The sequence below is a fragment of the Oncorhynchus tshawytscha genome, linkage group LG09, assembly GCF_018296145.1.
Source record: "Oncorhynchus tshawytscha isolate Ot180627B linkage group LG09, Otsh_v2.0, whole genome shotgun sequence".
Classification (NCBI taxonomy): Eukaryota; Metazoa; Chordata; class Actinopteri; order Salmoniformes; family Salmonidae; genus Oncorhynchus; species Oncorhynchus tshawytscha.
In genome coordinates this window covers 48340058-48355583 of record NC_056437.1, presented here as the reverse complement: position 1 = coordinate 48355583, position 15526 = coordinate 48340058, and the positions used below count along the sequence as shown (strand labels likewise).

At 40.0% G+C, this 15526-nt stretch overlaps 1 protein-coding gene across 3 annotated transcripts in view; it reads left to right on the top strand.

The window, feature by feature from the left end:
- The window catches only part of LOC112258068 (CAP-Gly domain-containing linker protein 2-like), a 64406-nt gene that overhangs the window by 18038 nt on the left and 30842 nt on the right, over window positions 1-15526 (top strand). For all 3 annotated transcript variants that reach the window (XM_042326977.1, XM_042326979.1, XM_042326978.1), the window contains exon 4: window positions 8311-8435. In XM_042326977.1, coding sequence (XP_042182911.1) covers window positions 8311-8435 — 125 coding nt within the window. The remainder of the gene's footprint in view (window positions 1-8310; window positions 8436-15526) is intronic.

Sequence of the window (15526 nt, the reverse complement as noted above, 5' to 3'; positions counted from 1 at the left end):
GGCGTTAAGTAAATTGCGGCTGTCACAGCTTTTGAGAGTCATGATGGCTCTCAGTGATGACATGAAAAATTAACTGATTGAATTAACTATTGATGAACTCAGAAGTAATCAAATTTACTCTCACCATTTGATAATGTATTGCTAAATAAATAACATTAAATATATGAGTTACACAAAGTAGGGAACTTTATTTTGAGAGGGGATGGATTGTGATTCTGTTCAAAGAGAGAGATGAAGGAATATAATGTTACTTTATATAATGTTAATGAACAAAGCATGATAATGATTAGGGTTAATATTATAACTTCCATTAGCACAAGACAAATCATTGTAACTACTTAACGTTAGTAAATGACTGTATAAAGCAACAATATTAATATTAAAAAGAAGTATAACAACTAACAACAGTTGTAACACGAACTTCCATGTGTAATGAATACAATGGGAGACAGACTGGTTTCAAGCGCAGGGCGCAGCAGGTGTTTATTAGTAGAGGACGACAGGAGGAGGCAGGTAGCTGGGTCCAGGGACAGGCAGAAGGTCATACGCAGGGAGTCCAAACAGGTAACAGTACAGGCAGGGGAAAGGCTAATCACGTAGTCCGGGAGATCAGGCAAGAGGTTGATGATAGGAAATCAGATTGGCAAAAGTACAGGCAGGGAATAGGCAAAAATTCATCGTAGGTGAGGATGGCCAAAAACTATGATACACAGGAGGGCTAATACGGAAAAATGATCAGCACTCTGAATAAACCATGTAACAAAAACAAACAATACCTCACGATGATGGAGTGCAAGGAACTGAACTAAATAGTGTGTGTAAATGACCTACAGGTGTGTGAACAGGTGATCAGAATTCCGGTGATTGGGATCTGTAGAGTGAGCAGCGTTCAGGGGATCTGTGTGTTTGTGAGCTGGAAAGTGGTCTGGAAAGTTATCTACGTGTTTGAGAGTGTGAGTTGGAAGCAGATGTTACACCATGAAATATGCAATAACGTTATGTTGGATTATATGGAAATGATATCCACATTTGTGAGTCCATTTCCTATCTTAATAAATTATGTTGCATGAATAAACAATTTTTTTGAAAAACTGCATTTTGACAGGAAAAGCCCAACAACTGCCCAAGAAACGGCGTCGTTTACACTCCCGAAAACAGCTACAGGCTGCTAACGAGGAGGTGATGGCTGAGCGGAGCCTGAGGGAGGTGGCTCATGCCTCCTGTCAGTACCTGTTTAAAGGGAAGCCAATGGTCCAGAAACATTCCACATAGTTAATGACTATTGCAGTATGGTGACATGCTGTAAAAGATCACCGAACTGAGCACCGAACTAGGGAGTCCCGTTCATTTTCTTTACCTGTTGACAATCAAAAGTAGAAAGAGAGGCACGCAGGAATGTCACATTTCAATTTGGGTTAGAGCATGTCATTTGCAAACAAGTTTAATAGATAGCACACGTAAGTTATTTAGGATATGCGTAATTGCCATGCATTATTGTACACATGAGATTTCACAATGATTGAACACATAGCATTCGTGAACAGGTTGGCACAGCAAATAGAGTTGAAGTCGGAAGTTTGCATACACTTAGGTTGGAGTCATTAAAACTAGTTTTTCAACCACTCCACAAATTTCTTGTTAACAAGCTATAGTTTTGGCAAGTCGGTTAGGACATCTACTTTGTGCATGACACAAGTAATTGAAGGTACCACGTTCATCTGCACAAACAATAGTACGCAAGTATTAATACCATGGGAACATGCAGCCGTCATACCGCTCAGGAAGGAGACGCGTTCTGTCTCCTAGAGATGAATGTACTTTGGTGCGAAAGGTGCAAATCAATCCCAGAACAACAGCAAAGGACCTTGTGAAGGTGCTGGAGGAAACAGGTACAAAAGTATCTATATCAACAGTAAAACGAGTCCTATATCAACATAACCTGAAAGGCCGCTCAGCAAGGAAGAAGCTACTGCTCCAAAACCGCCATAAAAAAGCCAGGCTACGGTTTGCAACTGCACATGGGGACAAAGATTGTACATTTTGGAGAAATGTCCTCTGGTCTGATGAAACAAAAATAGAACTGTTTGGCCATAATGACCATTGTTATGCTTGGAGGAAGAAAGGGGAGGCTTGCAAGCCAAGGAACACCATCCCAACTGTGAAGCACGGGGGTGGCAGCATCAAGTTGTGGGAATGCTTTGCTACAGGAGGGACTGGTGCACTTCACAAAATAGATGGCATCATGAGGTAGGAAAATCATGTGGATATATTGAAGCAACATCTCAAAACATCAGTCAGGAAGTTAAAGCTTGGTCACAAATGGGTCTTCCAAATAGACAATGACCCCAAGCATACTTCCAAAGTTGTGGCAAAATGGTTTAAGGACAACAAAGTCAAGGTATTGGAGTGGCCATCACAAGCCCTAACCTCAATCCTATAAAAATGTGTGGGCAGAACTGAAAAAGCGTGTGCGAGCAAGGAGGCCTACAAACCTGACTCAGTTACACCAGCTCTGTCAGAAGGAATGGGCCAAAATTCACCCAACATATTGTGGGGAGCTTGTGGAAGGCTAACCGAAACGTTTGACCCAAGTGAAACAATTTAAAGGCAGTGCTACCAAATACTAATTGAGTGTACGTAAACTTCTGACCCACTGGGAATGTGATAATAGAAATGAAAGCTGAAATAAATCATTCTCTCTACTCTAATTCTGACATTTCACATTCTTAAAATAAAGTGGTGATCCTAACTGGCCTAAGACAGGGATTTTTTTACTAGGATTAAATGTCAGGAATTTTGAAAAACTGAGTTTGAATGTATTTGGCTAAGGTGTATGTAAACTTCCGACTTCAACTGTATACTTCAAAATATGTGAACACAGCAAACGTGAGAGCAAAAAAAAGAAATCTCTTTGTCAGCAGGTGACAGATCAGAGGTTGGCGCGGTGGTATTCTTTTTATGATTCTGCACATCAGTCTTATGCAATTAATTATTTATTGATTCAGTGTGTGTTATTGATGACCACTGCTATTAGCACCATTCTCATGAAAAATGAGTTTAATATTAGCCATTATAGTATTAATACTAAAGCTCATTTAAACAAAAATCATAAATAATTTACATCATTTAGCAGACACTCTTATCCAGAACAACTTACTTATTGGTCTCCCGTGGGAATGAAACCCACAACCCTGGCGTTGAAAGCACCATGCTCTACCAATTGAGCCACACTGGACCATAATAATGAATGTTTCTTACAAGTGTATATGGTTACGCTTGTTTTTAATCTGTGAGAAACACGCTACCCCTGGTGGAAAGAGGCTGTATGGTACACAATGAGTTGCATAATGCATGCTTTACGTTACAGCATCAGAGGGGTCCGTTTTTTTCATATTTTCTCAAATACTATTGGTTTATTTCCATGTCAATCAACGCTTGAATAGAAACGTAGCTAACACCCCGGATTTTGATGCTAACACAGTCGCTACAGTCCCATTAGTTTTCATTGCAGCCTCATTCGAATGCTGCGGTTACGCAGAATGTGAACGCAATACCGTTAGGTAGCAGTAGCCAACTAAAAATATCAAAAGTTTTAGACTTTATTCTCAAAATACTTTATTCTCGAAATTGTATTTCGATTTTATTATGGAAATATTGCGACTTTCACCAAATTTAATTTGGACATTATTCTCAAAATTTCAACTCTCTCAAAGTATTTCGAGTTTAAGTACTATCCGTGCAACAACAAAAAAATCCAAGCATCACCACGCATCACCGTTTATTTTTTATGCATCACCGTTTATTTATTTTATCTTCACTTGGCCTTAATACTCTTCTGTAATACAGTGTATATGTGCAAAATAACCCGTAAAGAACATTTAACCATCTCTATTAATTGTGTTTTATTGATGTATATTTCACTATCTGCATAGCACAATAACACAGTTGCTGGAAGTTATATATTTTTTGAATGCAAGGCAAACTAACGGACTCATAGGACTGGTCTTACACATCCTCAATATGATGTCTTAAAAGAGAGACTAGCCTATGGGTTACACTTCATATCACCTTACTGTATCTTATAGTGCATCTGTCTGACCTCCATTTGAAATCATAGACAAAGATATCACAGCCTAGTGCCCTGGTGTAGCTCTCTGTGTCTTGGCACTAAAACGGAGTTGCTTTGAGTCCCATCTCAGGCTAACTTTCAGATAAACGGGAAGTTAGAGGGGCAGTAGCCAAGAGGAGTCTTACAGAATGTTGCTGACTCGCTGTCTCTGCACTGCCGGCAGGCACACTCAGGCTTTAATCTGTGAATCCTTATGCAGTCATCCATCCAACTGGCATCACAAGCAGCCCACAACTGTGTTTTGCCTCATGGCTTTCACACTACTCCATCACACTTCTCTCTTCCCAGCCCATGAAAATGGACAGGTTAGGGATGGAGGGGAACACTCAGTGAAATAGCAAGATCTCCTATTTTGTCAACCCAGGTCGATGTCTTCTCCTTATGTTTTGACAAGCTAGGTTGTGGTCTATTTCACACAGTATGTTTTCCTTGGTGTGAAAGCTGTTTTGGACATGGTGTGTCATGCTGTGCAGGTTTAAGGAAAGGGGAATACCTAGTTAGTTGTACAACTGAATGAATTCAGCCAAAATGTGTTTTACTTATTTAACCCAACCCCTCTGAATCAGAGAGGTGTGGGGGGCTACCTTAATTGACATCCACATCATTGACACCAGGGGATAAACTGCCTTGCTCAGTGGCAGAATGACAGACAGATTTTGACCTTGTCAGCTCGGGGATTTGATCTCGCAACCTTGAGGTTACTAGTCCAACGCTCTAACCACTAGGCTACCTTCTGTCCCTATAAGTAAACAAAGTGAGTTAGGAAGAGAGGACTCAACATTCTTTGGGAGTGTTTTTGTTATCTCTATGTAGATTCACGGGTGATGAATGTGTCTGACTGTTACGTCAAGCTGGAGCTTCTCTTCTCAGAGGAAGTGAGGATGTGACAGTACTCGTATTTCACGTACAAATGTGCACCATATGTGGATGAGAAGGAGTGGAAGTCGAGATATTTAGCCTTTTTTGACTCACATTGACATTGATGATGACTCATTATTATGATTTATTAATCATTATTATTAATAAATAATTATATAATAAATATTATATTATAATATTTATAATTATTTATATTTATTATAAGAAATAACGTTTATTATTTATTATAAACATGTATTAATCGATCAATTCAATCGATCAATTAATCAATCAACCCTCAACATTCATTGTGCAGTTTTTATCCTCAAACATCAGCAGTAAGTTCTTAAAACACGTCATGACAAGACAACCTACAGCACAACTGATTTGTATGAATTTGTTGAGTACAACATAATAATTCACTGGAAACTGCTCTGTGCTGACAATGCCATGCTATCCATAAGGGCAGTGTGCTGTAAGTAAGTTATGCTCTTTTCTCTTTCCATAAAGGCAATTACTGTAGGTTCTTCTCTCGCCCACTCACAAAAGGCCTCTGTGTCCCGGGATCAGTCTGGAGAAGATGTGACTCAAAACAAGATGGCAGTAGTCATGAGTCAGAGGTTGGGAAGTGAACAAAGCACTATTCTCCACCAACTCATTTCAGTGACAGACATTGTCCATCTCTACTACATTCACACACAACATTTTTTATGATTGTGGATAACACTCTCTATGAATTCCCTCTACCTCATTGTAATGTATTATAACGCTATGAGAATGGTGTGAGGGCATTATAACACTTTGCGTCATAAGGCATTATAGAGCCTTGTCATAATGCTATATGGATATAGTTATAGATGTTAATGAGCAATTATTAATGCCTATTTCATGGATTATAATGCATTATGCGTAGCTCATAGGACTTTAGAAATGTGCTTATAATCCATTATAAAGACAGTATTAATAGGAAGTTTTACCAAGTTGTGAAATGGAGTGCATTTTTTCCAGTAAATAAGCCTTGTGGAGCAATAACATCTCAGTCTTTGTTATTTGCATTTGTGTTGTCATCATACCATTTAGAAAACAATATCTTCTCACAGCCAGAGGTGGAATCAATATGGCTGTCTGTGAAAGAACAGGAGAGTCCTTCGGGGGATTGAAAAGAGAGTGAAAGCTATACCAGGTTTTGCCATCAGATGAATTTAGACTGAATTTCATTGTTCTGCTCCTTGCAGTGCTTTGAGTAAGTGAGACACACTGGCATGGATGATATCATTGTTTGGCCTCTAGGATGATGACCATGATGACATAATGTGTGTTCATCATGTTTATTTAAAAAAAATCCTTTATATTTCTTGTTTATGTGGAAAGAGATATGATATCGAATCGATTGTTGAGAATCTGTATTTATATTGGTTTATTTGTTTATTTTGGTTTAGTGAAGATCAAGGAAAGGTTATTTCACTCATTGGCGATTGGCCTGTTGTTTGTTAGGTTATTGTTTAGGGGTTGGGCGGATGACTTAAACATTTTAATCAGTTGTTGATTGCAGATTACATGGCAATGAAAGTAATAAGTAACATAATACATTGGATTACTCTATTATTACTCTTAAATTAGTTTTAAAAACATTCTGATTACATTTACTTCAATTTCTATCACTCTTTTAATTAAACATGTACCCCTATTATTCAATAGAAAAACAAAGAAACACAATATCAAGTAATCTAAAACTCTTCACATTTCTTGTTGCTGCTGGATAATTTTCCTGCTGTAGCAAACTGGCTCAAATGAAGATCCTACATCTGTATGTGCTAACAGTGGGTTTACATTAAATACACAGAAAAAAGAAAAAAAAAAAAAGGGATGTATTGATGTGCACTTTTTCCCATTGTTTTTCCACGGTTCTAGTGGATGTACTTCTAGCCAACTCGGGCTACGTAAGTACTGTTGCTTATATGTGAATTTGAGTTCGGAGCACGCCAGATGCATGTTGGATATGGTTGGGTCAGATTCTCCCGGAGAATCTGGGTTTCTCGTGACTTTGGCCTCCTTTGACAATAGCAAATCACATGCCAATCATCACGTGGGGCGTTCCAAAAGCATATTGTTGGTGCTGCTTGGCAACAGACAGCGCATCTCAGTATGAAGCGGTCTGCACAGTTCATTTATCTCATCAGCTGGTCATTTTTAGGTAAATGTCATTTAAATTGAAACATTTCAGGTAAATTCGCTGCAGCATAGGTAGCGTATTGCCTAGTGCATGCCATTATGATGCTTGGAAAGTTGTATGTCAATATACATTATACCATGTCTGATCATCTTAGATTTTATATTTATTATTTTGGGGGGTTTGGGAGAGGACACAATATTGTTGTTGTCATGGCATTCCAAAACACTGAGAATTGATCTGTGTTTGCCTCGGTCCACTGTTTGTAGATGATTGAACTTTAGATGGACTACGTTTCTTTATCATCAGTCTGTCTGATCGCATTAGCGTAACCGGCTGTGACCTTTTCAGACATAGAATGTAGGCCATATCAGCTGTTTCAGTCATGCACGATTACACATCAGCTCTGTCGCTCCGTTGTCAACTCCGAGTTGTCAACTCCGAGTTTTCAACTCGGAGTTGTCAACTTCGATGTCTACCCATGCAACACCAAGATGCCTGTCTGATTTCACCCTTATGTGTCTACGTCCTTTAGTGTCACTATGGGATACATGCATAACATCCCAATCCCACCTTCTAAAAAGGCAACACTCCATTGTCACTGAAAGTAGCCCAATGGTTATTGTTACCTTTTTTGGTATACAGTATATACTGTAGCGGTGAAGGCGCCGTGCAGGATTACGCCACACTACATACCTTATTTATAAACATGTAAGAACATCTTTGCACAGTTGGAAAAGGATGTCGCAAACGACATATATTTTTTTCAAGTATGCATATTTTGGGGGCATCTGAAATAACAAAAATACCAAGAAACAAACAAGCAAAAAGAAACAGAAAGACAACCTCATGTCTACCTCAGTTGCAGTTGTTCTATATTTTATCTTACTACGCAAGGTATTTTGGACATGATAATTCCCAAGATGTTGCAGTTGTTCTATATTTTATCTTACTACGCAAGGTATTTTGGATATGATAATTCCCAAGATGTTGCAGTTGTTCTATATTTTATCTTACTACGCAAGGTATTTTGGACATGATAATTCCCAAGATGTTGCAGTTGTTCTATATTTTATCTTACTACGCAAGGTATTTTGGACATGATAATTCCCAAGATGTTGCAGTTGTTCATCATGCTCCTTTGTATTTTCAGGTGGGGGGCACTAAGACAGGAGTGGTGCGCTACGTGGGGGAGACTGACTTTGCCAAGGGTGAGTGGTGCGGCGTGGAGTTGGACGAGCCCCTGGGGAAGAATGACGGTGCAGTGGCTGGAACCAGGTATCTCTCTCTCCCCCTCTCCCCACTTGATCTAACTCCCTCTTTATTTAAATGTTTCTGTCTCTCACTCTCTCTTTCTCACTCTCCTACACACACACACACACACACACACACACACACACACACACACTCGCATGCACGCACACAAAACCCCCACACAGATCTGTCTGGCAGATCTAGCTGTAGGCCTAGTAGTGGCTTAAACAAATCTATCATGTGTGGTTTAGTGTCAGACGAGTCAGCATCATTCTCTTTTAAGCTGCAATCCCACTGTATGTTAAATATTTAGAGCTAGGCCTTCCCCTCTGTAACACAATATTCAACTGAAATATTTCCGAAATGGTGGAAACATAAATCACTGTGCAAGCAGAATATGACTTCACTCTCCAGAATATGACTTCAATCTTCTACCTACAAAATGAATCCCTAAATCAAAAAATAAAAATTGAGATGGAAAGTAGCTGTGCTAACATATACTAGCGGCAACATAGTTTCCTCGACTTACATATTTGATGTTTGAAATATGCCTTAGAAAGCTTTATTTCAATCCACTTAACTAAAAGCATGTTTTCTGCCTCTCAAAGTGATTGATTTCTATTAAAATACCTTTTGATGTGAAGGAATGCTCGACAGCAACTAGTCATGACTTGCATCACATTTTACAGTACTATATTATTAATGACATAATACATACTAGAACATTGATATAACTTTTCCAACATGCCACTAAAATGAATGTAATGTTTCCCAATAGTCTTGAAAGGCTAGTCTTAATTCCTCATTGCCACCTTTCTCTCATAACCTCTGATTAGAAAGGACTTGATTCCACTTGACATGATGGAACCTAGTAGTGAGCACCAATATCGATAAAAAAGTAACAATAAAATAACAATAACGAGGCTATATACAGAGGTACAGAGTCAATGTGCGGGGGTTAGTCGAGGTCATTTGTACATGTAGGTAGGGGTAAAGTGACTATTCAGAGATAATAAACAGCGAGTAGCGGCAGTGTAAAAACAAAAGGTGAGGGGGTCAATGTAAATAGTCCGGGTGGCCATTTTATTAATTGTTCATCAGTCTTATGGCTTGGGGGTAGAAGCTGTTAAGGAGCCTTTTGGACCTAGACTTGGCGCTCCGGTACCATGCTGTAGCAGAGAGAACAGGAAATTCACCATGTATTTACGTGGCCGAGACATAGCATGGGAATCTTTTTCTAAGAGGGCCTCGGTAGAAAATACTAAATGCGCTATGAAACTCTCCAGTTGCTCCTTTACAGACATTGGGATGCATAGGCATGATGTCCGATGTCAATTACTCATTAATTATCCCATCCTTCGATGTATTAACTATGGCCCACTTCCTTGCAAGGTAGAAGCAAAACATTTATTAAAAGAGCTAATTTTACTCAAACATTTTTAAAGGGTATTAGTCATAAGACTTTAAATAATAATAAATCATTTGGTGTGTGCTTATATTTGTCCTATTTCACATATCTTATTAATTGGAAATTAGCTTTTTTGCACATCCCAGCTCCCCCTGAGACACCTTCGGAGAGTGTTCGGCTACTGGCCCAACACTGTAACCGCTCGGCTACCCGCCGCCCTGTGTTTTAGCATGTACAAAGTAACACAAACAAAACAGGTGACATATCATACATTTAAAAAAACAACCTAAAACAATGACATTGACTGAATATTCACATTTAAAAAAATGGGCAAGACAAAAGATTTAAGTGCCTTTGAACTGCAATGCTGCTGGGTTTTTCACACTCAACAGTTTCCCATGTGTTTCAAAATTGGTCCACCACCCAAAGGACCTCCTGTCAACTTGACACAACTGTGGGAATCATTGGAGTCAACATTTATTTTATTTAACTAGGCAAGTCAGTTAAGAACAAATTCTTATTTACAATGACAGCTTATGAACAGTGGGTTAACTGCCTTGTTCAGGGGCAGAACGACAGATTTTTACCTTGTCAGCTCGGGATTTGATCTAGCAACCTATCAGTTACTGGCCCAACACGCTAACCAATAAGCTACCTGCCGCCCCAGCATCCCAGTGGAGTTCATGCCCCGACGAATTGAGGCTGTTCGGAGAGCAAAGGGGGGTTCCAACTCAATATTAGGAAGCTGTTCTTAATGTTTTGTACACTCAGTGAAAAGCCCAAGCGTCCTTCACTCGTCTCATTCATTAGTAGGGGTGAACGGTTTCAGGATTTTTGGAGTCGACTCCGACTCCTGTGGTTGGAGTTAAAAGAGTCAACTCTAGTCCTACTAGGAAGACACATTTTGCATTCTAGGGAGGACTGGTATGAACATGATAATGCCCATTTGCTTATCAACTTATAAAAGGCCTATGTTTGTATATAGAAGGTGATGTGTAGGAACTAGAATATTTCAGTGATATTTCTGCTGTGCGCAGCCTTGACAGATCCAATGGGATGATGCGGTGCACTCTACGCCGATAAACCTATTATTTGCTGTGTTATGAAATTATTATCCAAGCATTTGCTTTATTCCAAAGGACGATTTGCACAGGATTAATTTTTCCAAATGGAAAATTATTATAAACATTTTTTTTATTAAATTGACTCTTATAACAGAAACCTGGGGTAGAAGGTTTTATTCTAGGCGTGAAGATTTCAACGTCATGTCTAGATGATGACAGGCTACACTGATAACTCATGCTTGGCTGACAGATGTATCGGTGTGTCTCCATAATATTTAAATTGAGGAAGTGTGATCATAATCATTATTTTAGTGATCCATGGTAGACGTCCTTCCAATTAAAAATATCCCCCATTATGATTATTTGAGCTGCAACATTTTTGGGGTCTGAAACTTACCTTTCTGGTAATAAAAAAAAAAATTGCTAAGGTGTACTCACTTCTGAGGACACAAGCTCAAATTCATAAAATATTCAGAAAATATGAAAAATCATGTATTACTTTTTTCCTATTCAAAAAAGTGGGGCAATAGGGCATGACATGATTGAAATGCTTTCTAAATATGGTAACAACAGTTTATTAGCACAAGAAACTCTGAGGGCTCGGAATAGGCTACCCAGTGGTCACAGATGTCATTTCAACATCTAGTTTTGATTTACATTTGGTTGAAAAATCACCATGTCAATGGATTTAGGTAAAAAATTACAGGTGATGACTTTTTGCAAATCCAATCCCTTTTCCAGGTTGATTCAATGTCATCATGTAGATTTTATTTGTTGAAATGACGTGGAAACAACGTTGATTCAACCAGTGTTGGCACAGTGGATAGTTGTTACAATGTTGCAAGTTCGCTATAGCAACAGCTTCGGGCCGGACACTGTTGATTGATTTGGCATAATGTTGCAATTCACGAGCGACACTTCAAGTCAAACAGATAGAAGGGGAGGCAGGCAGAGTAGAGAGATGAATGCATTTTTACTTAGTTGACAATGGAAGTTATAGGACTACTGCTCTATTGGCCTATAGGCTATCTCTGAGTTCCATGCGCTCATTTCTTTCGCCACCAACGGCTCACGGTGTATCAATGTGTCCATATGGCAGAAGCTGGTGCTCTTGCATTAGTTGAATTCTTATTCGTATTATTAGAGATAAATGAGAAATGAAAATGTTATTATTGAAATTAAACTGCAGATTGGTAGAAATAGTATAATAAATTGTAAATTTCCCCAAACTTGAAACTCACTCGGCGCCTGTCAGCTACCCAAGTTTATCAGGCATTGTGTTATCTTGGAAAATTCGGTCCGGATTTTCTTCTTAGCCATGATCAGCTCAGAAATTGACGAATAGGCCTACAAACTTGAACTCCCCAATTATCATGGCAATTTAGCCCACTAAGTGGAACTCGCGTACAGCAGTCTGTGTGTTTGATAAAACGTTAATTCATATTCACGTCGAAGCGCATTTGTATTTGATATGGGCCACCATTTGGGCTATTTGATTGGAAACACACATGATGTAAAAAGCGTCTGTTTCATGACATTGTCATACATTTGGTTGCCCTGTAGGCTACACAAAAGGCCAAAGAGGCTATATACTTCTACGTATAGGCTACATGATTTATGTTAGATGACCTTGACAGAGTGTAGCAGTGCACCTCTCCAACTGCACCATGGAGAGGCACGGTGGGCATGGACAAGATACATACACTATACATACAAAAGTATGTGGACACCCCTCCAAATGAGTGGATTTGGCTATTTCAGCCTCAGCCGTTTCTGACAGGGGTATAAAATTGAGCCGGCCACCATGCAATCTCCATCGACAAACATTATTAGTAGAATAGGCTTACTGAAGAGCTCAGTGACTTTCAACATGGCACCGTCATAGGATAACACCTTTTCCAACAAGTCAGTTCGTCAAATTTTGGCCCTGCTACAGCTTCCCCGGTCAACTGTAAGTGTTGTTATTGTGAAGTGGAAACATTTAGGAGCAACAACGGCTCAGCTGCGAAGTGGTAGGCCTAGGGTTGCAAAGGGTCAAAAACTTTCCGGTAAATTTCTGGACATTTTTTGGTTAAACTATCCCCAATTTAATGGAATTGCAACCCTCTGCTGTCACGGATCCACCCCGGGACTGCTGCTCATTCTGTTCACCAGTTCCGGAGGTCGACGTCACCGGCCTTCTAGGCTTCACTGAACTGGATTCATTATCATCAACCCCAGACTTTTTTGATTACGCACACCTGGTTCCCATTTCCCCTGATTAATACAGCATGTTATATATGTGCTCTCTGTTCCCCATTGTCCTTGTCGGGTATTGTTCCCCATTGTCCTTGTTGGGTATTGTTCCCTTGTCCGTTGGTTGTGTGAGTACCATTGCGTTGTTTCAGCTTTTGTGCTGTGTGTTTTGTGCATTGTGTATTACGGGTCTCATCCCATGTCGTTCTTCAAGGTTTACCCTCGCTCTTTTGTTTAGGTACATCCCAGTGTTTTGTATATGTGTTTGTTTTGGGTGTATTAAAAAACGCTATTATGTATCCCTGTGTCTGTCTCCAAATCATTTATACCAGCGTGACATCTGCAAGTACAGTGCAATCTTCCATCAAATGTAAAGCTAATTCTCAAGATCTTACACACTAATGAGATGCTATTGAGCCCACATTACTACACTGTCTGAGCCAAGGACTACATGCTTTCTGGTAAGTTTTGATTACAATACTGGGTGGGGTGAATATATTTTGTGACCTACATAATTTTTTGTTAACAAGTAAATAGCAACCTACAGCAAAGTGTGTTTAAATCACTACTAACTTTTTAACAATTTCTGCTAGTTAGGTTTTGCTACCATGTGGGTTTTATTTTGCTTGAGCCTGCTAACTGAGTGTTAATTCACTTGTTTCCATACGTTTCATTTTAAACCATTTATCTTACAAAGGAGTTGTTTAATCTAACTGCTTAACTATTTATCTGTACATGGATTTTTATTTATTTAAATGTACTCATTGTTTTCTAATATTTACAGAAATGCTACGGGCACTCTCTGATGTGTGGAAACATTTCACTGCAGCTAATGCAGAAGGAAAAGCTGTGTACATTTGCAAATACTGTGCCAAATCATATGCGAAGAATGCAACAAAGATGCAGAACCATCTGGACAAGTGCGTAATGTTCCCGCACAATGTGTGCTCACAACAAGCAACCTCTGACAAAAGTCCCTTTACTTCTATTCGAGGTGAAAATGATGAATCGGACACCTTATTGATAGCAACAGCTCGTGGTCCTCCTTCTCATTCATCAGAGACATGCTGATGAATGTCTTGCTCGAGCTGTGTATGCAACTGGTTCACCTCTGATGCTCACAGGCAATTTGTATTGGAAGGGATCTGAATGTTCTTCGCCCAGCATACACCCCTCCAACCAGACATGCTTTATCTACTAATTTGCTGGATGCAGAGTTCAACAAAGTTCAAGTGAAGGTCAAGCAAATCATATAGAAAGCAGACTGTATTGCAATCATCTCTGATGGGTGGTTGAATGTTCGTGGGCAAAGAATAATTAACTACATAATCTCCACCCCTCAACCAGTATGCTACAAGAGCTCAGACACGGGACAACAGACACACGGGTCTCTACATTGCAGATGAGCTGAAGGCCGTCATCAATGTCCTTGGACCACAGAAGGTATTTGCACAGGTGACAGACAATGCTGTGAACATGAAGGCTGCTTGGTCTAAAGTGGAGGAGTCCTACCCTCACATCACACCCATTGGCTGTGCTGCTCTTCCATTGAATCGGCTCCACAAGGACATCATGTCACTGAAAAAAATTGTTACACTCTGCAAGAGAGCCAAGGAAATGGTTAGGTATGTGAAGGGCCATTAAGTTATAGCAGCAATCCACCTCACCAAGCAAAGTGAGAAGAATAAGAGCACCACATTGAAGCTGCCCAGGAACACCCTTGAGGTGGTGTTGTCATCATGCTTGACAGTCTCCTGGAGGGGAAGGAGTCTCTCCAAGAAATGGCCATATCACAGACTGCTGATATGGACAGCTCTATCAAGAGGATCCTCCTGGATGATGTATTTTGGGAGACCATGGTAAGCAGCTTGAAACTCCTGAAACCTATAGCAGAAGCCATTGCACGGATTGAGGGAGACAATGCCAATCTGTCTGATGTTCAGACTCTGCTTGTAGATGTAAGAGAAACCCATACTGCCCTGCCCACTTCACTGTTGCTCCAAGTGGAGGAAACTGCAGTTCTGAAATACATCAAAAAGCATGAAGACTTCTGCCTGAAGCTCATACACGCCGCAGCGTACATGTTGGACCCCAAGTATGCTGGGAAACGTATCATGTCTGGTGCTGAGATCAACAAGGCCTAGGGTGTCATCACTACTGTGTCTCGCCTCCTTGGCCTTGATGAGGGCAATGTTCTTGGCAGTCTGGCGACGTACACTTCCAAGCAAGGGCTTTGGGATGGAGATGCAATATGGCAGTCGTGCCAACATATCTCATCAGCCACCTGGTGGAGAGGACTTTGTGGATCTGAGGCTCTTTCCCCTGTTGCCTCCATCGTCCTCCAAATCTCACGAACATCATCTGCCTCAGAGCACGACTGGTCCTTGTTTGGAACACACACACCAACG